The 27,501-nt window shown below is 39.6% G+C and overlaps 2 protein-coding genes across 4 annotated transcripts in view; both read right to left on the bottom strand.

Annotated features, from left to right (window-relative positions):
- Positions 1-21,391, bottom strand: part of CERS5 (ceramide synthase 5) — a 32,194-nt gene extending 10,803 nt beyond the window's left edge. Inside the window, exons 1-4 of one of the 2 annotated variants that reach the window (XM_084876627.1) lie at positions 21,098-21,391; positions 4,659-4,764; positions 2,304-2,434; positions 1,559-1,616 (exon numbers count right to left, since the gene is read on the bottom strand). In XM_084876627.1, the coding sequence (XP_084732753.1) occupies positions 1,559-1,616; positions 2,304-2,434; positions 4,659-4,764; positions 21,098-21,294 (492 nt within the window). In that variant the 5' untranslated portion in view covers positions 21,295-21,391. The remainder of the gene's footprint in view (positions 1-1,558; positions 1,617-2,303; positions 2,435-4,658; positions 4,765-21,097) is intronic. The other variant, XM_084876626.1, reaches the window with a different exon arrangement.
- A 2,777-nt stretch (positions 21,392-24,168) lies between these two features.
- LIMA1 (LIM domain and actin binding 1) overlaps positions 24,169-27,501 on the bottom strand; it is a 93,764-nt gene continuing 90,431 nt past the window's right edge. For both annotated transcript variants that reach the window (XM_084877378.1, XM_084877377.1), the window contains exon 11: positions 24,169-26,519. In XM_084877378.1, the coding sequence (XP_084733504.1) occupies positions 25,502-26,519 (1,018 nt within the window). In that variant the 3' untranslated portion in view covers positions 24,169-25,501. The remainder of the gene's footprint in view (positions 26,520-27,501) is intronic.

Below are 27,501 nucleotides of genomic sequence, written 5' to 3'. Positions count from 1 at the left end.
CTAAGTTGTTGAATTTGTTACTATTAAATCATTCATAATGTTGTCTTATTATCCTTTCTGTATCTACAACGATAATCCCTTTTTCTCCTTGCTATTGATTTGTTTTCTTTTTTTGAGGGGTTTATCAAATTCAATCAAATGTTTCAAAGAACCAACTTTTGGCTTTATTAGTTTCCTCCATTGTTTGTCTAATGCCTATTTCATTAATTTTTACTTATTTTTTTATTATTTCTTTCCTTTAACTTACTTTGGATTTAACTTTGTTCTTCTTTTTCCAGATCTTATTAGATCACTGATTTTAAAGCTTTCTCTTTTTCTAACATAAACATTTAAAGTTGTAAATTTCTCTCTAAGCACTTTAGCTGCATCACATAAATTATGGCATGTTGTAATTTCAGCATTATTCAATTAAAAACATTTTAAAATTTCCCTTCTGATTTCTTGTTTGATCCATGGATTATGTAGCAGAATTGTTTAACTTCTAAACATTTTATGGAAATTTCATTATTATTATTGATTTCTAATTTCATTTTATTATGAACAGAGAACATATTTTGTAAGAATTCAGTATTTTAAGATTAACTGAGATTCATTCATTCATTCTCTGTGCCCCCCTTCCAGTCACAATACAGACCAGACAAAGAGCCCAGGCTGAGGTATATAGGGGTGGGTTTATTCTGCCTCCTCTTTTTGTACAATCAATGTAAGAACACAGCCTATAGTAAGCACCAGGAGGCAGAGATTTATTATCTGGCCTATCACATGGTCTATCTTAATTGACGTCCCATGTGTACTTAAAAATTATATATGTTCGGTCTGGCCGGTTTGGCTCAGTGGATAGAGTGTTGGCCTGCGGACTGAAAGGTCCTGGATTCGATTACGGTCAAGGGCATGTACCTTGGTTGCGGGCACATCCTCAGTAGAAGGTGTGCAGGAGGCAGCTGATCGATGTTTCTCTCTCATCGATGTTTCTATCCCTCTCCCTTCCTCTCTGTAAAAAAATCAATAAAATATATATTTAAAAAATTATATATGTTCTTCAGCTATTGGTGTAGTGTTCTTCCTAAGTGTCAATTAGGTCAAATTGTTTGACTGTGTTATACAAAACTATAGCCTTAGTGATATTTTTTGTCTAGTGATTTAGTCAACTACTGATAAGAGAGTATTAAAATCTTTAAGTATACACAATCTGATTGTATGTTTGTATATCCTCATTCTTTAGTTCTGCCTCTTTTTGCTTCATTTATTTTGAGACCTTAATTATATCATTTAGAAAAATATATAAATGAAATAAAAAACATGTAATCAGAAATCAAAAAATCTGAAATTCTTTGACTCTGGCAATTAACTGAAAAGCAGGAATTATACCTATTTTACCCACTTTAAAGAGTTACTGACTCCATTTCTGTAACTGTCTCCTCCTTGAAAGAATAAGGTTTTTTTTGTCAAGTCCTATGTAAATCATTGTGCTTATGCTGATTTAATCAATACCAATTATTCTCTAGAGATGTGGGCATGATTAGAACCCAAAAGAAGATCAGAGAAAGTTCACACTCACCGACCAAAGAAATCTAATTCCGTAGCAGAATATACATAAATAAAAAGTGAATCTCCACCTGGGTGGGCAAAGAGTAGAGGTTAGATGAATATTCACTCAAAAGAAAGTCTTTGGGGTTAAAAAAGTCAAGATAGCAGACTTGGAGATAAGATAGTTACTGGTGAAAAGGAAGTTAAGTCCCCAGAATAGGGACAAATACTGTTACCTCAAAAGCCAAAAGAGACATCTTTTGGCTGTTTAAAATAGATATCCACAAGTGTATACTGGCTTTAATAAACTTTTCTTCCATATCTTACTCCTTGATAATAATGCCTAATATTTTCTTTGCACAACGATAAATACAGTGTTCTGTGTCCAGAGGGGAATTAGTAAAAACCCAATGAAATAAGTATAGTATGCCCAGAAAAGGGATGCTGCCCATCAAAAAGTCCATTTAGAACAAGCTGGTACTATTGCTATCAAGGTACAAAGGGTGTGCATGTCTACCAACGTAAGTACAGTTACAGGAATTCACTCCCAATCTGTGTATTTGGGGAAAGGAACTACATTTAGCTTAGTGGCAAGCACGTCCAAGAAAGGGTGACTAGTCTCCCCATGCTCTTCTTTCCTGCCTATAATAAATATAGTTAGTCCTGCACATTTATCGACTATTGTCCTAGTAACACAAGTCATTTCCAAAAAGAAAACCTCAGTCCACTCACACTCCACCCTTCTCCTCACTCCCCACCTCCCTCTGCACACCTACATGCTCTCACAGAATTTAGTGAGCGTCGGGGGCTTGTCTTGATTCCTCCGATGGCGAAACCAGCATTGGATTTTTCGGACATCCCAGTCCAGCTGCTTTGACAGGCCCTCCAGCCTTTTCTCATCAGGATACTGTAGATATATGACCAGAGTCAGAACATCTCTTTTTCTTCAAACTTTTCATTAAATCCCTTGACTAGTTCAGTGGCAAAGGGGTGATAACTATAGTGGCTTAAGTGATGTTATCTTTCCAGGTTTCATCTCAAAAGTCATTTTCAGCCCTGCTCATGTAGCTCAGTAGTTTGAGCTTTGACCTATGAATCAGGAGATCATGGTTCGATTCCCAATTAGGGCACATGCCCAGTGTGGGGCATCCGGCCAGTCAGTGATTCTCTCTCATTACTGATGTTTCTCTTTCTCTCTCCCTCTTCCTCTCTGAAAACAATTTAAAAAGTCATTTTTACACATCACAAAAGTACTATTTCACACATTAAGAACCTTTATCACTCATCTATACACATCCTTGTTTGGTCTTCTCCCTCCAGCCCAAGCTGAGTAAAAAAAATATTAAAAATCCAAACTGCAAAGGCTATCTCTGGTCCCCATCTTAATTATGTAACTAGATACTGACAAAAGCTGGAGCAGAGAAAAACGAAATTAAAATATGATTTGTCTGGGGGCAAGGGTGGTGGTGGCTGCTAGGCCTAAAACTCAAATTATGTAAACTCGACTTAGATCCTAGCCCAAAGGTATTTCTCTGAGGAGATAAAGTTCTCCTCATAGCTACTAGGTGTACCGGTTGATAATGGTGGATTTTGTAATCAAAGAAAACACAATAATGTAAAGAGAAACATCAAAAGTGCTTTATTCAAAGTAATGTCCATCATTAGCTACACATTTCCCCATATTTCAGGTAATTTGTGGATACTGTCCCAATAGAACTTTTGTTTTGAGGCAAACCATTCAGAGACCCAATTTTCCACTTCTTTGTAAGTTTTGAAGTGCTGCTCAGAAAGTGTGTGTGCAATCAATCGGAACAAGTGGTAATCTGAAGGAGCAAGTTCTGGTGAATACAGCGGGTGGGTTAATACTTCCCAGGCAAGATCTTTTAACGTATCTTTAACTGGTTTTGAAGTGTGTGATGGTGTGTCATCATGAAGCAAAATTACTTTGCCGTGTCTTCTGGCACATTCTGGCTGTTTTAAGATCAAAGCATGGTTCAAACTGATTGTTTATAGCAATCAATATTAATGGTTTTACCTGGTTTTAGAAGCTCAAAATACACCACACCTTCCTGATCCCACCAAACGCAGAGCATTGTCTTCTTTCTGAAGCGATTTGGCCTTGCAGTCGATGTTGATGGTTGACTTGGATCAACCCATGATTTTGTGTATTTGGGATTCTCAAAATAAATCCAGTTTCCATTGCCAGTCACAATTCGATGCAAAAAAGACTTTCTTTCATGCCATTGAAGCAACATTTTACTGATGACTTTTTGGTTTTCCATTTGTCTTTTGTTCAGTTAATGCGGTACCCATTTTCCTTCTTTTAAAATCTTTCACATTGCTTGTAAACAGTTGTAAATTGTTTGCTGAGCAATGTTTTCTAGAAACTAATAGTTCAAAAGGTTTAACACACATTTTCATTCAATAATGCTTGTAATTGTTGGTCTTCAAGCTTTTTCAGTTGACCTGGATGTCCTTTGTCTTTCATATCAAAATCATCACTTTTTAAGTGTTTAAACCAGTGTTCACAAGTATCTTGAGATGGAGCATGTTCACCATAAGCTTCCCGAAGTATACGAGAACTTTTTCTTCAAAATAATGAATTAAAAGGTCCCACAAATGCTCTTTTTTTGGTATGAAATTTGACATTTTAAATGTAAAAATATCTATGATGTTAACACCTTAAGAAAATTTGACATATGGGGAGATCTGGGGGAGATAAGAGATCAACCGAAGGACTTGTATACATGCATATAAGTACAGCCAATGGACACAAAACTCTGGGGAGGGAAAGTATGTATGGGAGGGGGGGTAATGTTAAAATATGTACACAGATAATAATTTAATAAAAAAAAAGAAGAAAAAGAAAATTTGACATATGAAGTTTTGAAGCTTGCTATCAATACAACAAAATAGCATACGTATCAAATTGCATATATATCAACATATGTGTAACTCCATCTATTGAAAAAAATCCACATTATTAACTGGTACACCTAGTATATGGACTACCCAAACGGGAAAGATCATCCCATCCTATCCTTACACTTGCGAAATACTTGTCCTGTATCTTCTCCTGCCCTATGGGGCAATCCCTCATAGGAATCATCTCTGTTTCTTTGCTCACTTACCTTAGTAATAGATATGAACACCTTTTCAAGGATGGCATTGGGTTGGGGCTGATAAGGACCACTGTCCTGGATGCCAACATGGAGTGCACAAGGTTTGGCAATAAACCTGTAATGGAGAAAGCCCAAAAGTCAAATCTAAATATGGTTTGCTAATCAGGAAGGAAAGATCCTGATTAGGGGACTGATGGGAGGGAAAAGGAGAATCAGCTGGCTGGGAGCCAGGACTTTTTTATTTTATCCTGGATTTTGCCACTGGCCTACTTGAGAAGTGACCTGTTTAAGAAATATTGGGTCATAAGCTCTCTTTCCATTTTTCCCCTGGCTTCCCTTATCACATATAAAGCTTTAAAGCCAGAAAGACCTAGGTCAAATACTAGTCTACCACTTATTGCCTGTATGAACTTGGACAGTTTACTAAATCTCTGTAAGGCTCAGTTTTTCATCTATAAGATGAAGATAATATCAACCAACATCTTTGCTACTCAATATAAAGTCCACAGACCAACAGCATTAATGCTTTTCCTGGAAGCTTTTTAGAACTGCAGAATCTTGAAACCCATCCCAGAATAATCTGCATAATCAGAATCTCCATTAACAAGATTCCCAAATGATTTATGTGATCATTAAAATGTTAGAAGAATCTTGTAAGTATCCAATGAGATAATGTATGTGAAGACCCTGGAACCAGGGAGGTGCTAATAAATGGTAGGTTTTTTTTTTTTTTTTAATATCAAGATCTTAATTGGAGGGAAAAGTAAAACTGAGGCTGAGCTCTTCCTAACTACAAATATCCTGGGTCATGGTCACCTTCCTGCCGAATAAAAAGATTACGGAAATACTTGGAAGAAAGAAATAAGAAAACTAGGATGAGAAAGAAACTACCTATTAGTATTCAATCCCTGCCCTAGTTTATACCATTAATGAATTATATAAATTTGGCCAAGTCACTTAAATCTTGAATCTTGGTTTTATCATTTAAAAAGGTGTTATATGAGGTGATTTCTAAGATTTTGTTCTATATCTAAGATTACATAGTGTTATCATTAATTGTAATTCATTCCTAATTTTTAGATCTTTGAGAAACTAGTCCTTGTTTCTTCAAGAAAGATCTCCTGCTTTTCCACAACTATAGATTTTTGTGAGTATTAATCAGCTCTAGAAAAAGCTCCATGTAGTCATTTTGAGAATAAATCAAATGCTCTCTTAGCATTTTAGGGAGTCCGATAAAAAAAAATGACTGGGAGGCCTAAGATGGAGTGTTCTTGACCTATTTTCTTGGTCTGCATTTGAATCCAGAATTTATCTCTAAAGGAGGGACTGAGAATAAGAAACTTTGTTTATCTTCTATAAAAACTTCTACCCTTATCACTAAAGTTCCTGAGCCATGGGGAAACATTTATTCAGAGCACAAAGTTAGCCACATCTGTAACCCATTCTCTCCTCTCTTTTACATAGGTGACACAAAAGGTTCATTCAAAAGTCAATACTACTAGTAGATACTTTAACATATTTCCTGGTATATTATTCTGTGTACAAATATTTAAAAGCCCCACTCCTGTTTAAACTCATCGTGAACAAAGAATACACAGCAAATACCGTTTGTCTTTATTTACCAAGATTCTGTGCTCAATAGTTTCTGTGAGAGGTTCAGTGAATCCCACTCTTGCCCTATGAGCTCATTTTGGACCCAGCATTGATCAGCATCCAGAAAAGTAATTAAGGCTGTCACTCTTTGCTTTTGAGTTGGTGCCATATCTGCTATAAAAGCACTGAATTATCTGTCTGTCTCCTCCATTTCTTCTCATCTACATTAATATATGAAGAGGTAGATGCAAAAATAAAAAAACCAGCCTTTAAAATTCCTATTCTTACCCCTTGATGTAGGTCTCTTCCTCAATCCAGAAGCAGTCAGGTGTTTAAAGGCTCTGGAGTTAGGCAGATTGTAATAGCTAAGACACTTTGTGAAAATTCATTTTAAAGATGAAATGACATGATGCATGCGTAGCACAGAACCTGACACTTAGTAAACATTCAATAAAAGGAGGCTATTATTATTTTACTAGAAACTAATAGTTCAAACTGTGTACCCTGATCATATCTTCAGCAGAAGGTGAGAAGAGCAAAAATCTTCTTTCATAGAACAGGGATAGGCTTGTACCCTGCCCACCTGAGGGAAGCCAAGATAATTTTTATTATTATCTGGACATTGGAGGGGACTTGATATCCTACGGTTGTCATTAGCTCACATCCTGCCCTCAATAGTTCACAGAGTTTAATGAGAGACATAGAGTTACTGGCATCCAGTTAGTTACAGCTGTACAGACCCTAAGAAAATTTATTTGACAAATATTTATTGGGCACCTATTTTGTGCTACAGCACGAAGCCCAAAACCAAATATAAAGACTTATGGTTGGAAAAGAATTTTTCTGATTAAAAAAATTAAATAAATAGATTTATGCATTTAATGAATAACCTTAATGAAGAAAGTGAAATTATTTTAAAGTAGAACTTGAAAGAAGTTCGGACTCAATCATGTATTTTTTCTATATCATCTACCTGGTATTTAGTATATAATTTATAAAATGGACATATATGTTAGTCAAACTCCAGACAAAGAGCCTGGCATTCATCCTTTCTTCTAGATTGGCACCTAAGTGTGCTCTGGAGACTTTCAGGGACCCTTTTAGGAGGTTTGCAAGATTAAAATTATTCCCATAATAATTCTATAACTTCATAATAATTACTTTCTTTCATGAGTATACAGTGGAATCTTCCACAGATTATATGACAACAGACTGAATGCGGAAGTTGACATGAGAATACAGCTGTCAGATATTAGAGACTTACAAAGATGTAAAATAATGCTATCCTTTCTCACAGTTTTTTTGTTTTGGAAATTTTCCCCATGAAGTGTTAGTTATATTATCAATATAATCAATGTATTGTTATCTGTAAATGAATTAGTAATATATTAAATTATTTTCCATTTTAATTTTTAAAACAGTACGTGTTAATAGGTATTATTCACATGAACAAAAGCACTCTGAGGTCCTTGATAATTTTTAAGAGTATAAAGGATTACTGACAACATAGTTTGCAAACAAACTGCTGTGCTGGACGACACCGAGAAATCAAACTTCTCATGATTTTCTTTCTTTCTGTTTATTTATTGATTTTGGAGAGAGAGAGGAAGAGGGAGGGAGAGACAGAGAGAGAGAAAAACACTGATTTGTTGTTCCACTTATTTATGCATTCATTGGAGCCGGCCAGGGCCTCTTGTGACTTTCTGTCCCCTCCAGGATCAATTTGTTGTCCAAGTTTTAAAATAATCTGTAAGACTAGACTTCCTTTTGTCTTCAAGTCTGAATAAGTGAACATTTAGTGGTCTATAATGTGAAGATACTCCTTTCTTCCTTCCATTCCAGGTACATGATGAATCTAATGATCCAACCTGATTGTAATATATCTGTCTTGCTTTACAGAGATCATTTCAATTTGCCCTTTCCCTGCCCTCCAGATATATGGTAGCAGCTGACCTAAGCATGGGTTAATTAAGATGAAATTACTACTTTGCTTGTTCATATTAAAGACAGGAGCTATACTTAACACTGCTATCTTTGTGATTCATTGCAACATCATTGATGGATATGAACTTTACACAAATATATTAGAAAGTCTAGATCAAGCTTCTCCACTGGTGTATCATGGCAAGTAACACAGATTGGCTATACTTATGCTGAGATGCTGCTCTCAGTTCTCAGGGTAGTCCATGGGGCCTGTAGTAGCCATAAACACTTAGCCTGTAGCCTTGCCTCATATACCCCATTGTGCAACACACATTTTATTTTCTACACTAGAGGCCTGGTGCATGAAATTTGTGCACTGGGGTGAGTGGTGGCGGAGGCGGGGGGGAGGTCCCTCAGACTGGCCTGTACCCTCTTGCAGTCTGGGACCCCTTGGGGGATGTCCGCCTGCTTCCCATGGACATCCCTCTTGCAGTCAGAACCCTTCACTCCTTACCACCTGCCTGCTCTGGCTGAGCGGCACCCCCCTATGGGAGTGCACTGACCACCAGAGGGAAGCTCTTGTGTTGAGCGTCTGCCCCCTGATGGTCAGTGCACATCATAGTGATTGGTCGTTCTGGTTTTTCTACCCTAACGGTCGCTTAAGATTTTATTATATAGATGTATAGCAACATGGTTGAGTTAGGAAGCATTGTGACTTGTCAAAATTAATATATAAAAAGGAAGAGACTGGACAAAAATCATTCACCTATAGATGAGGACAGTAGAGGGGGGGAGGTAAGGGAAGAGGGTGGGATGGGAACCAGGTGGAGGGGAGCTATGGCGGGGGGGGGGGGGGGAAGAAGAACAACTGTAATAATCCGAACAATAAAGATTTATTAAAAAAAATAATATATAAAAAGAAAAATAACCATCAAAGAAATAGAAATAAGGAATGGGATGAAGGGGGAAATACAATAAAAAGAAAAAGGTCTTATATAGACTGAAGATGGTGTATCATTAGGTGAAAATACCGCGTAACTAAATTACCTGAATATTCAGGTAATTTTGAGTATTCATATTTTTGATATGAATACTCCCCACCACACACACACACACACACACACACACACACACACATGTGAGAGAGAGAGAAGAGAGACAGAGACAGAGAGATAGAGAAACAAAAGAGATAGCTGAGGTGATGGTTAAATAAAGGTTTGTAGGGCAAAATTAAGTCAGTTTAGAATTTAATTCTTAAGTTCAAAAGCAGCATTTGAAAATCACCCCCCAAAATATATGTACCCCTTAAGAGGCAAATGCAGAGTCCCATAGAAAACAGATTCAGAAAGTCCTTTCCCTTTACAACTGAATTAAATAAATAAATCACATAAAAAATTAGATGAGCTTCTGCAGAGTGGAAAGAGAAGGAGAGTGCAGAAAGGACATTCAAACAGAGGGAACAGCATGTACTAAAACAGAGATATAAGAAACAAAGTCTACTTAGAGAATTATGGAATGCATTAGAGGAGAAAAAAACTATACAGGTAATTAGGGGCCAGATCACAGGTGCCTTGTATGTTATGTTAAGTTTGAACCTTATCCTACTAGTATAGTTTTTGTTTTGTTTTTTCAAATCAATCTTTATTGTTCATATTATTACAAAGGTTCCTCATTTCTTCCCCCCTCCACCAGGTTCCCACCCCACCCTCCGCCCCCTCCCCATCCCCCATTGTCCTCATCCATAGGTGCACAGTTAATGTTCAGTCTCTTCCTCCCTCTCTTTCCCCGATAGTAAATCCCTTTTCAGATAGTAAATCAGTTACTTAGCATTTTCTCATATCAATAATACCTCCACATGCCCAATGATACATTTCACACAAAAGACATTTCCAAATAGGTCAACCAGCCCCATCCAGGCCCCATCCAAGGCACTCACAGATCAACACCCCAGCGCTATACTAACTCAACACATCCAGATCTAAGCCTTCATCACTTGATTCAGCAGACCCTCAAGTTCCCACAAAAGTTTCCAGCCATGTCTGAGAGGCAGCCGTGGGGCAGGGGCAGGCGAGGAGCAAGCTGTTTCGGGCCTGGCTGCTCCGGGACTGGCCTCTGTTGCTCTGGTTCGTTCCACAACCAGCTGCTCCGGGTCTGGTCACTGCCGCTCCCGACCTAGTTGCTCTGGACTTGGCTGCTGCTGCTCCAGGCCAGGCCGCACCAGACCCGGCTGCTCCAGGCCTGGCCGCTCCCAGCCTGGCAGTCGCTGCTCCGGGCCTGGCCGCTTTAATCCTACTAGTATAGTTTTGATAGTCACTGAAAGGCTTCAGACAGGGGGGCAAGGGGTTAGAGATGAATAAATCTAAATATTAATAAAGAACTGTCATCACCTAAAGGCTATTGTAAAAAGTCCATGCTATAAATGATAAAACATTGAAGTAAGACTATAGAAATAGAAAGGATGGATTCAAAATATACCAAGGAGGTAAAAATAAAACTGATAGAACTTGGTGACTGAATAGATGTAAGAGGCAAAAGAAAAGGAAGAGTCAAGCATGCCTTTCGTGTTTCTGGCTTGGGAAACTAAGTTGGTTACGGTGTCTCAACCACGTAGAGAAGAAGGTAATAGCAAATTTGGGAGTAACAAATGAGCTGTGTGTGCCGAAATGGGACACTGAAATGGAACTAACAGGCAAAAAAAAAAAAAAAAACTTGGAAAAGGAATTTGAGATACACACTCACTGAGAGAGTGAGAGAAGAACAATATAGGTGGTAGCTAAAATTGTGGGTGGGTGGGTGGGTGTGACTACATAAGAAAGCAATACAAATTGAAAAGAGAAACAAGGTCAGAATCCTGATTGACAACCAGCATAAAAGGTGAACTAAGGGTACAGAAGTCATATCAAATAAGGTAGAAATCCAGTATCCACTGGCTTTGTCAATTTGAAGATTTTAGGTAATCTTTAACAAAGAAATTCCTGTAAGTAAAATAGAGGCTCTAAAAGATATTAATGAGTTATAGCAGCGAAAGATATGAGGAGGAGCACGAAAGAAGTGAAAATAGCCAAGACTCTCAAGAACCTGGGCTAAGAGGAGAAGGAAATGCCTGCAGCAGAACCACTCTATCTATCAATAAAATTAATATTCTTGTGCTTTAAATGCATCCTCTTATTGATCAGAAAGTTCATTCTATTTATTCCTCTTCCCCCACCCCCCGATTCATTTCAGCCTCATTTCTTCTCCTTAGCTTAGACCTTAAATATGCTGAAGTCTTTCCCATCTTAAAAAGGCTCTCCCTGTCCCTCACACCCTCTGGTTCTTTCCTACCTCACAACTGAAGTTCTCTCCTCCTGACTTCGCTTCTCCCACTCATTCCTCAACCCTCCTTCCTCTCTCATCTGGCTTCTGTCCCTCCACACCACTGAAACTGCTCTTGCCAAAGTTGTCAATGATCTTCTTATGGTGAAATCAAATAGGTGTTTTTCAGTCCTACATCTTACCTGACTCATAGCACCATTTTATATTGACCATGTCCTCCCTCTTGAAATGCTCTTTTCTTAGCTTCCTCATTGCTATATATACTCTTCCCAGTTTTCTCTATCTCTTTGGCAGTCGAACTAGACTGCTTGGTATGCACTGCTAGTTGAGTCACTTTGGACAAGATACTTAACTTTCTCTGTGCTGTGCTTCAGGTTTTTCATTCATCTGTAAAATGAAGATAACAACAGTATCTATCTACCTCATAAAGTTACTATGTTTGGCACTTAAAACAGTGTTTGGGACAAAGTAAATACTTATTAAATGCTAACTAAGATGGCTGTCATATCTCTTATCTCCTTTTGGGTTTCCTTTTCCTTTTCCTTTTCCTAAAATAAAGTGTTTCCTCAGGGTTTCTTACTCTATATACTAACCCTAGGTAATCTCATTCACTCACAGCAGAGGATGGTCCACAGACCCTGAGAGTCCCTGAGATACTCTCTGGGGGCCCATAAAGTCAAAATTATTTTCATAGTAATATTAAGATATTATTTGCCTTTGCTACTGTCTTGATATTTGCAATGATGGCACAAAGGGATGGTGGGTAAAACTAATGGCACCTGATCACAAATGTAAGCAGTGACACCAAACTGGAGCAGTAGTTATGTTATTCCTTGCTGTGTCCTCTTAGTTAAAAAAGAAACAAAACTAGTTTCACTTAAGACTGTCCTTGATGAAGTAATATAAATGATTAATTTTATTAATCTTAACCAATGACTAAACTGCTGAAAAGTATTCTGTGATAAAATGGGAAGTACACAGAAAGCACTTTTGCTGCACACTAAAGTACATATATAGTTGTCTCAAGGAAATGCACCTGGCTGACTGAGTTGTGTGCTGAACCAAATCACTTTTTTCATTGAACAGCAATTTTACCTGATAGAATGGCCAACAGATAAATTAAGATTATTCAGATAAAATTCAAACTTTCAAGTAAAAATTAGAATTTTAGAGAACTTATATCCACCTTTGGACTAGACGATAAACTTTGAGTTTTCTGATGATACAGGTTATGAGATTAACTAATATGATTTTTAAAATATTGTATAATGAATAACATTTGCCAGAGCTATATAACTCAGTGAACCAGTATTTTTCAAATGAGCAATACATGATATCCATTCAAAGTATGGCAGACTAATAAATTTTTAACATGAATAAAATGCTCATTGATATGGTTTCAGATTCTATAACGCAACCAACCTTTAAGAAACTACTTGTTATATAAAAGAAAAAAAAATACTTCTTTTTACCAATAACATATCTATGTGAAGCTTAAGAGTATGTAATTATGTACTTCAACCAAAACAACATACCATAAGAGTGAATGCAGAAGCCACTGAAGAGAATCCAATTATCTTTTATTAAGCCAGACATTAGAGAGATTTGTGAAATGTAAAATCAATGCTGTTCTCCTCACTAAATATTTGAAAATAATTATTTTTTCAAAAGTGTTATTTATGTTAACATGTAATAGGTTTGTTATTATTTTTCATGAAATGATAAATACATTTCTTAAATTTCTCAATTTTAATTTCAAATGTGAAAAAAAAATTGATAGATATATGTAACCCACACAAAAACAAATGCTTCTCTGGAATTCTCAATAATTTATAAGAATGAAAAGGAATGCTGAGGACAAAAAATATTTAAGAATTTCTAAATTTTACTAACACTATTCATGTATGTGTGAGTGGCTCCTAGACATTATCTTGTACATTCTATATACACATGCATTCATTTTAATGTATTTTTTTCTGAGTATCTTAAGAGGATAGGATTTTTCTATATATAAGCAAATGTGTTGTATACATTGTTGTACACATTTTGTGCTTGCTATGTACAAGGTGCTGCACTTGTCAGACAGTGTACCACCAAATCCAGAACTTCTTGCATTGTCTATGGTAATCTTTTTCATTTTATTTTGAGGAATATTTTTTTTAATTTAAAAAATATTTTTTTATTGATTTCAGAGAGGGCTAGAGATAGAAACATTGATGAGAGAGAATCATTGATTGGCTGTCTCCTGCACACCCCTCAATGGGGATTGATCCCACAACCCAGGTATGTGCCCTGACTGGGAACTGAGGGGCAACTTCCTGTTCATACGCTGATGCTCAACCCAACTGAGCCACTCCAGCTGGGCTTGAGGACTTTTTTTTAAATTGGCAAATGTGTTCTTAAAACAAAGCAGAATCATTTGGGTGGTGGGCATATGATGCAGTATGTTGTAATACAGAAACCCACACCTGAAATCTATATGATCAGGTCAACCAATGTCACCCCAACAAATTTAATAAAAACAAAAGGCACAAACAGAATAAAAGGAAAAGGACCTCTAGGACTTACTATTCTAAATCATAAGGCACACACTGCGGATTTATACCAGAATATCCTTCATTCCTTATCCACTTGTAGCACAGTTATCTTCACATAGATGTATAGCAGGGCCTTACAGAATTATGACTAATACCTGTGCCACTTAATGTACCTACTGGTACTATGAGGAGAAAAAAGGATCAGCATCCTGCTTATACCTTACCTTATTTATAAGGGAACTAAGTCTTGAGATAAAAATTACTTAAGAATGTGAAAGAGCCACATGCTAACCTGACAAGCTCAGGGGAGGCGTGCGTGGCAGTCTTGCAAACTTAGAGACCTAAAGTAACCACAAAAGATGGTTTGAAAATTAAATATCTAACTACAAACAGGTCATAGTGGGTAGTCATGTTCCCAGACAAAGATCAACTTCGATCTTTTTACTGAGCCCATTTGCCTTTTTGCCTCTAAGATAACATATCTATGAGATGTCTCGGTAACTTGTAACTTCCCTTTTTCCTGAGCCCCTGGGGCACAACCAAATATGGTGGGCGCCAGGAATAATGCCTCAAATTCCTTCGTTATCATGTTAATTGCTCCGGCTACTCACCTGACTACACATCCATCGTTTTTACTTTTTATCCAATCCCAGGGGTTTCCTACCGCTTTGCTTTCTCCCACCTCCTTACTCCATCACCAATGAATTTCATGTGTAACCCACCTATGTCTCTCCTTTGATTTCAGTGTATAAATAGAAATGTAACCCCATCATTCTTCGGAGCATTATCTCAATCCGTTGAGGTTCTGCTTCTGGGCATATGTCAACAGTTTGGCTCAAATAAACTCACAAAAATTCTTTACAGGTTTCAATGGTTTTTTCCTTAACAAGAGTATGTAAGCAGTTCAAATGCTTCAGATACAAACTAATTTAAGACTAAGTTGTAGTTTTATTGCACAGGGAGATGATGAGATGGGAGAAGGGGAAAAGGGGAGAGGAGGAGAGAGGGAGGGAGAGAGAGAGGGAGAGGTAGAGGGAGAAGAAGAAGGAGAAAGAGAGGGAGAGGGAGAGGGAGAGGGAGATGGAGATGGAGAGGGAAAGGGGAGGGAGAGAGGGAGGGAGAGAGGGAGAGGAAGAGAGGGAGGGAGGGAGAGAAAGAACATCAATGTGAGAGAGACATATTGATTGGTTGCTTCCCACACATGCCTAACCAAAGCCAGGGATCATGGTTCTTGCCATTGAACAGGAAAAGACCCTGTAATCCTTCAGTGCATGTCCAATGCTATGACCATTGAAGCCAGGGCCAAACAAATTTATCATTTTTAAATGGATAAATGATTATACAACTTAATGTATTAATGAAACACACAAACCTGGATGTCAAATAAGAGAATTAGAGAAAAAGGTTAACAAAAAACTCTTTCTCAAAAAGTTCTTACCATTCTTCATAGTCCAACAAACAGGGGACATTAAGCCTATATTTCAGTTAATAGCTGTTAAAAGGAACTGAATCCACCTCCTCCAAACCCCCATAACTTACCCTTGTGCATACATTTATTACACTGTCTTCTAACTACTGATTTTCTCACTCTCTTTCTGAGGGTAGACATCATGACTAATTCACCTTTTTATCCTTGGCACATATCAATAGTTTGATATCTACCGTAGCAATCTGATTTTGTTTGAGACCCTCTGTGCCTATAATAGAGACTTCCTACAAATTCTGACTCTAAAAGCTAAAGACTGCAAGGAATACCCTTTTCAGAAACTCCATAATTCTGAGAAGATATAGATAGTATGATTATTACTTAACTACTTGACAAACTTGTTTGTTTATAGCTCATTATCTACTCAACTGAGAAGATATATGCAGAAAAGCAAAACTACAGACCAATGCTTGGCTAAAGGCACTGTCAATCAAAGATATCTCAAAATAGACTATTAACATTTTAGAAATCTCATTTTTATTATAATTTTTTAAGAAAGACTCCTTGTTTTTAAAAAAACTGAATCAAATGTGAATTTATATAATTCTTTTTTATTATTAACATTTGTTTGAGTCACTATCAGCAGCACTGCTCAACAGAAATATGTGAGCCACATAGCTAATTTTAAACTTTCTAATAGCCACATTTTAAAAAGTAAAAAAGAAAGGTGAAATTAATTTCAATAATTACTTGATATATACAAAATACTAGCATGTCAATATATAATCAATGTTAAAATTTTAGATATTTTACTATTTTTTGGTATCAAGCCTTCAAAATCCAGTATGTATTTTATTTTACACTTAGAACACATCTCAGTTCTGTCTAGTCACATCTGAAATGCCAAAAAGCTAGCAGCTATTGTACTAACCACTGTACTAACTAACTACTGTACCAACTAACTACTATGCCGCACAGCACAATCCTAGTGATTCAGAGAGAATTCTCCTTCACAGCTAGAAAAACTGCCTTCATACCTAAGGAAACTAGTTTTAGATTTTTTAAAAATTAGAAGTGATTATGGTTAACTCCTTTTGCAGTAACACCTCAATTAAATTGAAGTGGATTCAGTATAAAAAGCTCATAACTTAGTGAATTCTTTAGAAAGCAGCATTTACTTGCCTAAAAATACCCCTGAGAGGAAGTCAAAATAGGTTATTATTTCTCCGTTCCCGCTCTATGAGGGAGGGGTGTGTGTACAGATTTCATTTGCTGTCTCTTCCTTCATGAATTTCTTCTTGAAGAAACACTAGTTTTCTGACTCAGGAAGTGGCTAAAGCAAAAACATCTAGCACATTTCTTTTCAGTGGCGAATTCATTGTCTCTAGGGATAAGCCAGGAACCTGACCTCATGCATGACAGTATTCAGGGTTATCTGCAGAGCATCAATACCCACTACCCAGAAAGGGCTTGGGAAAGAAGTTTTCCCATAGAGAGGAGGAACACATTAGGCTTTTGACCATCTGGAGCTTATTAAGAGGTAGATACTTAGATAAGAGTAGGGTCATGTGACCATTTTTTCAATCTCGCTCTGCTGGATCTGCAAACCTGATTTAATTGTGATTTACAATTCAATAACACCCAACAGAACACCTTTAGAGATGCAGTGGAATTGGCAGCCTCCCTTCCAGCCTAGTCAGCAGCTAAGTCCATTCTTCCCAAAGCCTCTTTCTCTAACACTGGCCACAATGCTGTGACATGCTATGGTTCCAAGAGGGGACAGCAGGTCTGTTGGGAAGAGGAAAAGAAAAGTTCATCCTTTTCTTAGGGGAGGTGGGGGAGAAAGGAAAACAAAGGCAGTATACAGCAGAAGTAGCAAGGTTTACAAGAGGAAGATGAAATGAGTGGTTAAGAAAGTACACATGCACACACACACAAACACACAGAGTCACTACTCTTTGTTGCCAGTTACATGATGGCCAGCAAATGAGTATGTTCAGTCCCCAGTGAGAATGATATTGAGAAGGCTCTTTAAACAGCCTACCGAGGTTGCCTAGGAAGTAACAGGAGAGAAGAGGGGATTGGAATAATGAATGAGCAGCAAGGAGAGTTTTAATCTACCTCCTGCATAATTCATAAAATTTTCTTCTGGCAACATAAAGCTCCTATTGCAGTATCATATTCAAAATAAGGAGCCTATATATCTCTGATGGTGTCAATATTAAGAATCAGGCTCCTACTTAATCCCAAGGAACAAGATATTATAACTAGTGCTCATGGGACTAGATATTAAAATTCCAACAATTTATCTTTAAGATCTAATTTAAGGAAGACATAGCAGACCTAGTTTGAACCACTCTTTCCTTCAGATCTCAACCATCAACATAATATTAAAATAAGTTTAAAAAAACAGGTGGAAAAGTTTATCTCTCTTTTAATAGGTGCAGGGTAACATGAATTTGTGTATTGGGGGAGAGAGGAGAAAGAGAATATGTAGAAAGGTACACAACATGCAAATATAGTATAGTGAACTTTAACAATAGAAACAAAGGAATTATAGTTTTGCCTCTCTTAATCAAGCCAAACATCTATTTCAGACTGAAGATTTAGATTCCAGTTACTCCTCTGGGCAAATGAGTAGATGAGGGTGGGCCCTTCTCAAACTATCAAAAAGTATTTACTGACCACATGCTACACTCAAGGCATTTTTGCAAGGTACTGGGCCATAACAATGCAACCAGTCAACAGAGGCCCACACAGGAAAGCCTCTTGTTCTTTGGTAGGTAATTCTCTCCTACCTGTAATTCTTCAACAAAATAGTTAGCTAGATATAAACACTTTACATAAATGGTCGTGTAGCTTTTCAAGTCATCCTTACCAGATGGGCTGCAGTTCACCAGGGAATGTAGGAACTTAAAAAAATAAAATATTCACTGTTGTTGATGACAAGGAAGAGAAAGTGAGAACAGATTGTAAACTCTATATTTATTCTTTGGGAGACTCTTAAAACAACACAAATAGAGATAACTTATCAGGGGTTATAGTGTAAGGTTCATTAAAATATGCAGAACAATTAAAAAAATTGCAAAATTCAAGTCAAACACGTTATATTAAATAATGAAGAATAAGATGAGCATGAATTTGTTCTCCAAATCTTAGAATACCAGGAACCAGGAGTTTAAATCTTAACCCTTGAAAGGAGGTGAAGGAACAGGAAAAGATGGCCACATTATACACACACAGTGGCAAGAGCCCTGGGCTGGGGGAATGATCTGCATCTTGGTTCTAGCTCTTCCCCCAGGAGAATATGCAACCTCTGAAAAGTGGCCATATTTTATCTGTAAAAGGCGGTTGGAATTCTAACTCTTATAGTTTATGATAACTACAGAACTGCTTCTATTGTAGAACCTAAGTAGGTAGGATTTGAGAAATGAGAAAATGTAGGAAAAACGACACCACCAATATTTCTGATAGATCTTTTTTCATTACTCAATAAGAATGGCTTCTATTTATTACCTTTATGAAAGACCAGAGCAAATAGAGGAACTGGTAATCTAGCAGTCAGTTTTATTGCTGAAGTATTGTCTTAAAAGAGAAACAAAATAGCAAGACTGCTTCTAGGGTTAAACTTTCCAAAGATCAAACATGAGATGAACAAAGTACTGATCTATACTAGCCAAGAAATATCATACTAGAATGCTTTCAGCTCAGTATTCCCGTCCACCCCTACTCTCCTGACACTGGAGCACCATAGAAACATTCAGATAGAATTCCCACAGGTAAAGGATCTTTTCCAGTGGCTCTGCCAGGAGAGTCTTCAGCCACCTGGGGCAACTTTATGGAAAGCTGAAGACATGTAAGTTTATATAAAATGGGTGTTTAGAAGCAACAAGCTATTTCCTCTTGCCACTAATGTGGAGATATTTCCATACTGGTATATATTTATGTAAGAAGCACAGAATCTTTTCTTAGGACAAAGAATTTTTTTGGCAGGTTTTGAATTATGTATTTTCCTTCTTAGTCATTACATTGTCTTCCTCGTTTTTCAGCCTTCATATACATACTAACCTGATCCTAAGAGAGATAAATGGTTTGTATCTCCATCCCAATAACATTTATAAAATGACTATACTTTAAAAACTGCAGCACTAAGTTCCGAGGACCCATAAAAGGCAACTGGGCTTCATTTGCTACAATTAAAAGCATCAGCCTAGCTGGTGGGACTCAATGGTTGATCGATGACCCATGAACCAGAGGATCATGGTTCTATTCCTGGTCAGGGTACCTGCCAGGTTTTCCAACTCAGTCCTTGGTCCCCAGTGACAGGCGTGCAGGAGGCAACTGATAGATGATTCTCTCTCATCATTGATGTTTCTCTCCCTCTTTCTCTCCCTTCCTCTCTCTGAAATCAATAAAAACATTTTTTAAAAGCGTCATATTTTGCACTTGAAATCTAGCAGAACACTGATGATAATATACAAACACTATGAATAAATGAATTAATGACCAGCTAGCTACATAGCAAATACTTTTGAAAGATTTTGTGTCATTAGTAGGCAAATCAAACAGATAACACTAATTTTTCAGAGACTAACAGATTATTTTGTCTATGGCATCCCAGAAAGGGCATTCATGTTCTATATAAAGCCCAAGTGGACAAAAGGTGTCCAAGTGCCACCTTCATTACCAGAGACCTAGTGGAAAGAAGTCTCCTTTCCAGAGTCTGAGTAGACTTGGTCAAAATCACCCACAGCTGTAAGTCCACCTTATAAAATCACCACATCAAGTTCTCATTGAAGAGCTTTGACAGTTAAGAGACAATCCAGTCACTCAAGGAAAGGTGAAATCACTTTTCCAAAAACACGGCCTAACAAAGAGGTTGTGATTCTGCTGCACTCAGAAGTTTGACTCAACACAGCAGTTTTCTCTCATAAGCCCCACGGGCTCTCCATCCCTTCAAGATGACCACTCCCCCTTCCATCGCTGGCCTCCAAGGCCCCATCAGCAACTAGCTGACAACTTTCCACATTTTGGAAGCCTCCGGCTCCACCACACCCTACTCTCTCTTACGGGCCCTGGTGGAATTTTATTGAAACACAAGCACATGTCCAAGAGCTGACAGACCAACATGTAGGGCCTAAATAATCCAGCTCCCGCCAACGCTCAGAAACTAAAGCATCCTCGCAAATCTTACATCCCCATGAACCCGCCCCCTTCTGCCGAAGCGCTGACCCTTCAGCTTGCATCGCCCCAACTAGCTCGGGCTCCCGTGGCCCTTTTCCTGTTCTTCGCTTCGGGTTCTCGGCCGCAGCTCGCACTCAGCCAGTTCTGGAGAATCCGTGGAGGTTGGGAGGACACCGCCCCCCCCCAAAGGCCTCTGGAACCTGAAATTGAATGGGCCCAGCATCCTCTCCCCTCTCACTCTACTCTCACTCTACCATGGTCCACGCCCCAAGCCTCCTGACTCTGCCAAGGCTCCCTGGCCACCTCGCCACCCTCCGCGCATCCCGCGCGGAGCCCGCGCTCCCCCTGAACCCCTCTCCCAGCCCCTGCTTCCGGGCTCTGCCCGCAGGTCTGCCTCCGGCCCCCGGCGACCCCCGGCGCCCCCCGGCCCGCGCCCCCGGCGCCCGTGCCGCCCGCTCGCCGGCTCTCACCGCTCGAAGAGCAGCCGCACGGAGAACACGCCCGCCGCCAACGGGAACACCGACAGGATGTGCCGGGCCCGGGGGTAGCCGTAGCCGTCGCCCGGCCCCTCGAGGTCGGCCCAGCTCACGTTCTGGGGCAGCCAGAAGCGCTCGCTCCACAGCCAGCCCCACAGCAGGCCCAGGGCGCCCGCCGCCGCGGTCGCCATCTTACGCCCGCCCCGCGGCCGCCGCAGCCTCAGCCGCCGCCACAGCCAACGGAACCCGCGGGGAGGCGGCCCGGGGAGGGGGGGCGGGGCCGGGCCGGTGGCCGCCCCCTTCCGGCCCCTTCTGGTTCCCCGCACGTCTCAGCCCAGGTCACACCCCTTCCCGAGCCTCCTCCGCGAAGCCGGGCCTCTCCAACGCCCCTCTCGCCTCCCCGCCCACCTCGCTCACCGCGGATTCCTCGGACTTCGTGGTGGACCCCGCCCTCCAGGCTGGCCACACCCCTTCCCGAGCGTCCCTCAGCCCCGCCCCATCCCTAACCACGCCCCTCATCCAGCCCCTTCCTAAGCCCCGCCCCCTGTGAGCCCCGCCCCTCATTTAGCCCCACCCCGCCCTGAGCCCCGCTCCTCATCCAGCCCCGCCTCACCTCCCTCGGCCCCGCCCCATCCACGCCCCATCCAGCCCCGCCTCCCCAGCCCTGGCCCCACCCCCACTGGCCTCAGAACGCTAGTCCCGTCCTTTTTTTTCCTATCAGTTTCGGCCTCGCTTCTTTTGCCTGACCACCTACTCATTTCGGGGCTAGCTCCATAATAGGGACATTCCTTTTTCTCAGCCCAGGCCACTCAAAGCTATTCCCGTTCCCAGCTGTACTCATCTCTCTACTCCCCGCTCTCATCTGAGCTGGTCCCGCCTACTCTTCACCATCAGAGGCTAACTGGAATGGTTTTAAAAGAAGTTAAAAATCTAAATCTCTACCTCTCATCTAAGGACAGATAAAGTAACTCTAACTAGTATGGCAGCAGTTAAAGGGTTTTAAAGAGAGAAAAGGAAAAAACAAAACTCCAGCCATTCTAAGGAGTACATTAGGTTTGCTTTAACTCAGTGATTCTCAAACTTTAGTGCAACCCAGCTCAGCCATTAGTTTGTTCCAAAGAGATTAATTCGGGAGGTTCAGGGTAGGGCCAATGAATATGCGTTTCTAATTTCTAAAAAACTCATAGGTGATGACTTTGCTGCTGGTCTGAGAAGCACTGCCTGAAACCATTTTTCTCCAAACCCAACAATAGCTTATGGTAACTACCCTATCTATATTCAAGATACATTTTAAAAGACGTAAATCCTCCATGATCCCATGGTAATTCAAATCAGAGCCCCAAGGAACAGAGAACATGCTAACTTGGCATGCAGGAACACACAATGATCTTGGTCTCAAGATTTATCCCAAGCTCTACCTAGCTCTGTCGGTTAAGCGTGGTCCCATGCACTAAAGAATTGCAAGTTCAATTCCCAGTCAGGGCACATGCCCAGGTCACAGGTTTGATCCCCAGTGGTGGTGTGTGCAGCAGGCAACCGATCAATGTTTCCCACATCAGTATTTCTCTCTCCCTCTCCCCCTCTTAAAAAAAACACAACCATATATATACATATATATGCTAAATGATCTACCCCCAGAAAAACACATTTGTACCATTTCTCAACCTCTTGGCTGTTACAAAACTTATTGCTCATGAAATATGTAATGAAAGCTTTGGCCAGAAGTGATCGCACCAGCACGCAGTGTTTAAGAGTCTCCTTTTCCCACTTCACCAAATGAGAAACATCCTATTGCCACCATCAACATATCAAATCCAAACAAGTTGCCTTCATTCAGGAGAACTGAGAGAATAAACAATAAACACTTTTTATTTGGCTGTCATTTTTGTTTTTCTAAGAATGTTTATTGTTTTTTCTAAGAATGTTTATCGGTCATTCTCTTAAAATGACTCTTTTATTATACTGATTACGGAGCTAGTCCTTGTTTCTACTTTTTATATCTATGATACATTAGCCCTTGAAAGGCATAGAAAAGCGTTCTAAGTGTAATCCCAGTGCCCATGTACCTGATATATGGTGACATACTCAAATGATAACCATAAATGCCAGCCATAAGCACTCAGACTTTATTGTATAAAGTCAGGAGATATTGTATCATGTAGATAGGTTAGAGTAGCAGTGTGTCACAGTAAGAGTAGATAAACTGAAGCCAGGATTGGATATTTTATGAAGGTCAACAGGAGCTTCTGGATAACTGTTCAGTGAACAAGGCTTTCTAACCGACTTTAGCTTATGGTGGAGCAAGAGCAAAAAGTAGTTAGAAAACCAGGTAAAACCCTGAAACGCACAGCACCCCTGGAAAACATAACATGCCTCTCTCCAAGAAAATCCACACTTCCCATTAAAAAAAAAAAAAGTGCCTTAACAATTGGGTTGATTGCCTGTGCAGGCAAGGAAACCAAACAACCAACTATGCCTTTGCTCAGAGTGGAAAACAAGTCCATTTTCAGCAGAGGCCTTTGGAAATTCCATTTGGCATTTTAGGCCTAATTGTAAGGTAAATTATTAAATGTTGAGTAAAATTAACAATAACAACCCACCATTACATTCTTAATTGGTAAAACAAACAGCTCATTTTGAATGTACACATTAATTCTCTTGCCAAGTTGTTTTCAATTTTCAAGAAAAATTTGCCTACTTTCATGATGAAAGCCCCCAAAATCATTCCAACACCACCACCTAGTGGTGAGGTATATTAATAGCACTTCACTTAAACCCACATCAGATTTTTTCTTTCCAAACTGCTCCCTGCCGGCAGGGGTCTTCAAACTACGGCCCGCGGGCCACATGCAGCCCCCAGGGGAGTCTGATCCTGCCCGCCAGGTTTTTTGGGCAGTGAGCGCAGCCAAGGTGTTACAGTAGGAATTAGTAGTTCATATAGTCCGGCCCTCCAGCTCTCTGAGGGACCATGATCTGGCCCCCACTTTAAAAAGTTTGAGGACCCCTGTATCCTGAGAGTCTGTAATAATGTAAAAAAATAATAATGAAAAAGGAACATTGAAAAGTTCAAATGTAAATTTAAAGCTTTATTGAGTAAAAATGTTTCAGATGAAGCAAGACTGTAAGAAAGCAGAACATTTTACATCTCTAAAAAATATTAGAGCTAAATCTCTAAAAATACAGTACAAAGAAAAGCCTATAGCTTAAAACGCCTCCCTTCACCACATATAATTTGGGATATCAATTATGTACAACAAATGTACTCAAGCTTATAATGATCCAAAGACATAACACTAGGAGCCCCTTCCCCCCTTCCTCCTCCCATCACCCCTACACACACACACACACACATACACACAAAAGCCTATAATTGGTTTAATTGCACCCTGGGAATACTGTCTGCCATAAAAATCAATACATTCCAGAGCTGATAGGAATTAAAAACTTAGTGTCCCAGAAAGGGGATCTGAAGTGAAATATATGGTTTGGGGTCTGAGCTCAAGTGGTTTAAGGCAGTCCGTCTCCCCCCCCCCCCCCCCCCCCCCGTTATTCCTTCTTTAAACTCATTTTGCTGTAACATCAAACATGGCAAAGAGTAATATAAAAGATCTTAATAAAATATTGTATCTTTTAGCAAATTATGAGGAGCACAGATACCACCAGAGAAGAAAGCAATCACTTGGGGGTATATCACACTCATTGGCAAATACTATAGTTTACTGGGGAGACAGTGGATCTCTCCGAGCACCGAAGGTGCTTAAAGGGGTTTCAGAAAGATTCTGTGTTATATCTCAAGAATTCAGTTTAGGGTGTGGTTTAAAGAGCAGAAATGCAAAACAATAAATCCCCCATATATATCTGAGCAAGGTAGTTAACCTAAAAAAAAATTTTAAAAAAAAGACTAAATATTTGATTTCTTAACAGTTGAATACTAAATAATTAAATTGGTACTCATTTAAAAATATACAAACTGTGCCCTTTATACTAAAGTGCATACAGTAATATTGTTTAGGCCCCTAAATCCCTCTGAATGATTCAATTTTTAGTGTAACAATATACTATACTAATCATCTATTTCATATTGCCTTTCGGGGAATACAGTGGAATCTGGACTATATCAGTTGGAATATTCCCCTTCTCTTTTATAAGGCCTTAAAGCACTTAAGTATATTATCATGGCTAAAATAGAGGATTTAGGTAAAGTTATCTCTAGCTTTTAGAGATAAGCTGCAGTATGGGATTTTTAAATTTATTTTTGAAGCAAGAACTGTTTCCCCCAAATGACTTCCACGTAAATTACAGTTTATGCTAAGATAACTGTATACATACATCACTCTGATAAAGGGCAGTGGCTCACTAACACTAGCACAAGATAAGGCCCAGCACCGGAGCAGTTTATCATTCCTCATCCTCATCCTCATCCTCATCATAGTACCGGTTTCTCTTTATCTGCTCCTCCACAGACAGCTCTTTGACTACGTCTCCCTCCCAGAATCCCACATCCTGGGACTTCTGATTCTGAGTAGTGAATTCTTTCGGAGAGGTGTTGTCTGCAAAGCCGGACCAATTTGGAGACTTGGGTTCCAGTGGAGACTGCTGTTTGAAAAGGTTTGTATCATCTTCATCTAAGTTTGCACCATTTTCTACAAGATTCTCACTCCCCATCTCAAAACCGTAAGCTTCCTTACTCCTCCTCTCCCCTGTCTCCTCTCCTTTAGGTTCCTTGTTTTGCCAGGTTGTTTTTTCCACGCTCCCATTCTTCTCAGAGGCATCGGCATTTTCCACTTGCTTCCTTCCTGCTGCTATTCCTCCCACAAACTCCTCACTCTGCTCTGACATGCTCCAGCCCTTCCTGAAAGGTGGGGACGAGGATTTGGGGCTCTTGACCGAAGTGGTTCGAAATGAAGCTGCTACAGTGAACGGGCGGCTTCTTTCCTTCAGTGAAGAAGATCGCCTCAGCTTCTTCAGATCCAGATCTACATCCTCCAGAGCTTCAGGCTTGCTGATTTCATCCTCAGGAGGCCACTTGGGCTTGGATACTTTTATTCCTTCCTCCACTGTACTTCCTGAACTGCCAAGTTCTGTGGGAGGCGGCCAGGCGATCCTTAACTTCTTGGTTTCAGCCGGCCTGTCTTCTTTCTCTGGCTGAGAGGAGGCCTTGGCTTCCATACTTGCGGTGAGCACACCCACCTTAGCAATGGGGGCATCTTCTACCCCTGGGCTCTGAGGGGTCTCTCCTGCATTCGGAAGCTGGGCTGGTCTCTCCAGTGTCTCCTCGTTTTCATTTTTGCTTGACCAGAGATCTTTGTGTGGTCTGTGCCCAAAGCCTTCATCATAGTTGCCTTTAGATTTAAAGAGCTGATTGAAGTGAGGCTTGCAATAGATTCTCCCATGTAATGATGCATATGTTCCAAGACTGTTGTTAAAAGAAAAAGAGCATGGAGTTAACAAATCTGTATGTTCTTATTTACACCAGCAGGCTGAAATCTAATTTGCAGTATTTTCAGAAGATGACAAGTGAGAAAAAGATAAAAACACATCAATCACCTAGGATTATCTACTCTATTTATTTATTTATATTTTGTAGCAATAAGGTGTACTTATTTTTTTCTCTACTCTTTTGAAAACATTTTTAAAAATTAATTTCGGAGAGGAAGGGGGAGGGAGATATAGAAACATCAATGATGAAAAAGAATCATTGATCAGCTGCCTTCTGCATGCCCCCTACTTGGGACTGAACCAGCAACCCAGGCATGTGCCCTGAACGGGAATTGAACTGTAACCTCCTCCTGGTTTACAGGTGGATGCTCAACCACTGAGCCACACCAGCTGGGCTCTCTACTCTTTTAAAGCACAACAGTTTTATTATCCTTATAAAAAAAACATGACCACTTCCAGACCTGAACCTTTGCAAGACATCTTTCTACCTGGTACATTTTCTCATTTTCAAATGATTTCCTTACCGTTTGTCAAAACTGTTAAAAAAAAAAAAAAAAAAAAAAAAAAAAACCCCACAGAACTTTATCCAGGAACTCTGATCACTCATGTATTTCCCAAGTATTTACATCCTATAGCTACTTACAATGATATTCTTTTGTAAAAGTTGAATCTCCTTCTTCCTAGTTTCTCATTTGTGTTATAATTTAAAAGCACATCTTTACAGGAATGGTACAATGTGCTGCAAAAAGCTGGCACTCAACAGGGACTAGTGGCCGGATACAGTGAGCAGAACAGTGCACAGTTGCCGGGAAGTAAGTCTAACATGCTGGACAGGCCTTCAGGAGATTTGGTGTCTCTCACAGGGTGAGACATTTTAAAGGGGAATATAAAAATTCAAAAACTCAGGGAAAAAATGTGCTTTGGAGGGAAAAAAAAAAAATGAAGTGGGGGAAAAAAGG

Source organism: Pipistrellus hanaki (genome assembly GCF_964339955.1).
Source record: "Pipistrellus hanaki genome assembly, chromosome: 3".
Taxonomy (NCBI): Eukaryota; Metazoa; Chordata; class Mammalia; order Chiroptera; family Vespertilionidae; genus Pipistrellus; species Pipistrellus hanaki.
Note: the sequence above shows the minus strand (reverse complement) of the source record. Positions and strands in the feature narration are given on the sequence as shown.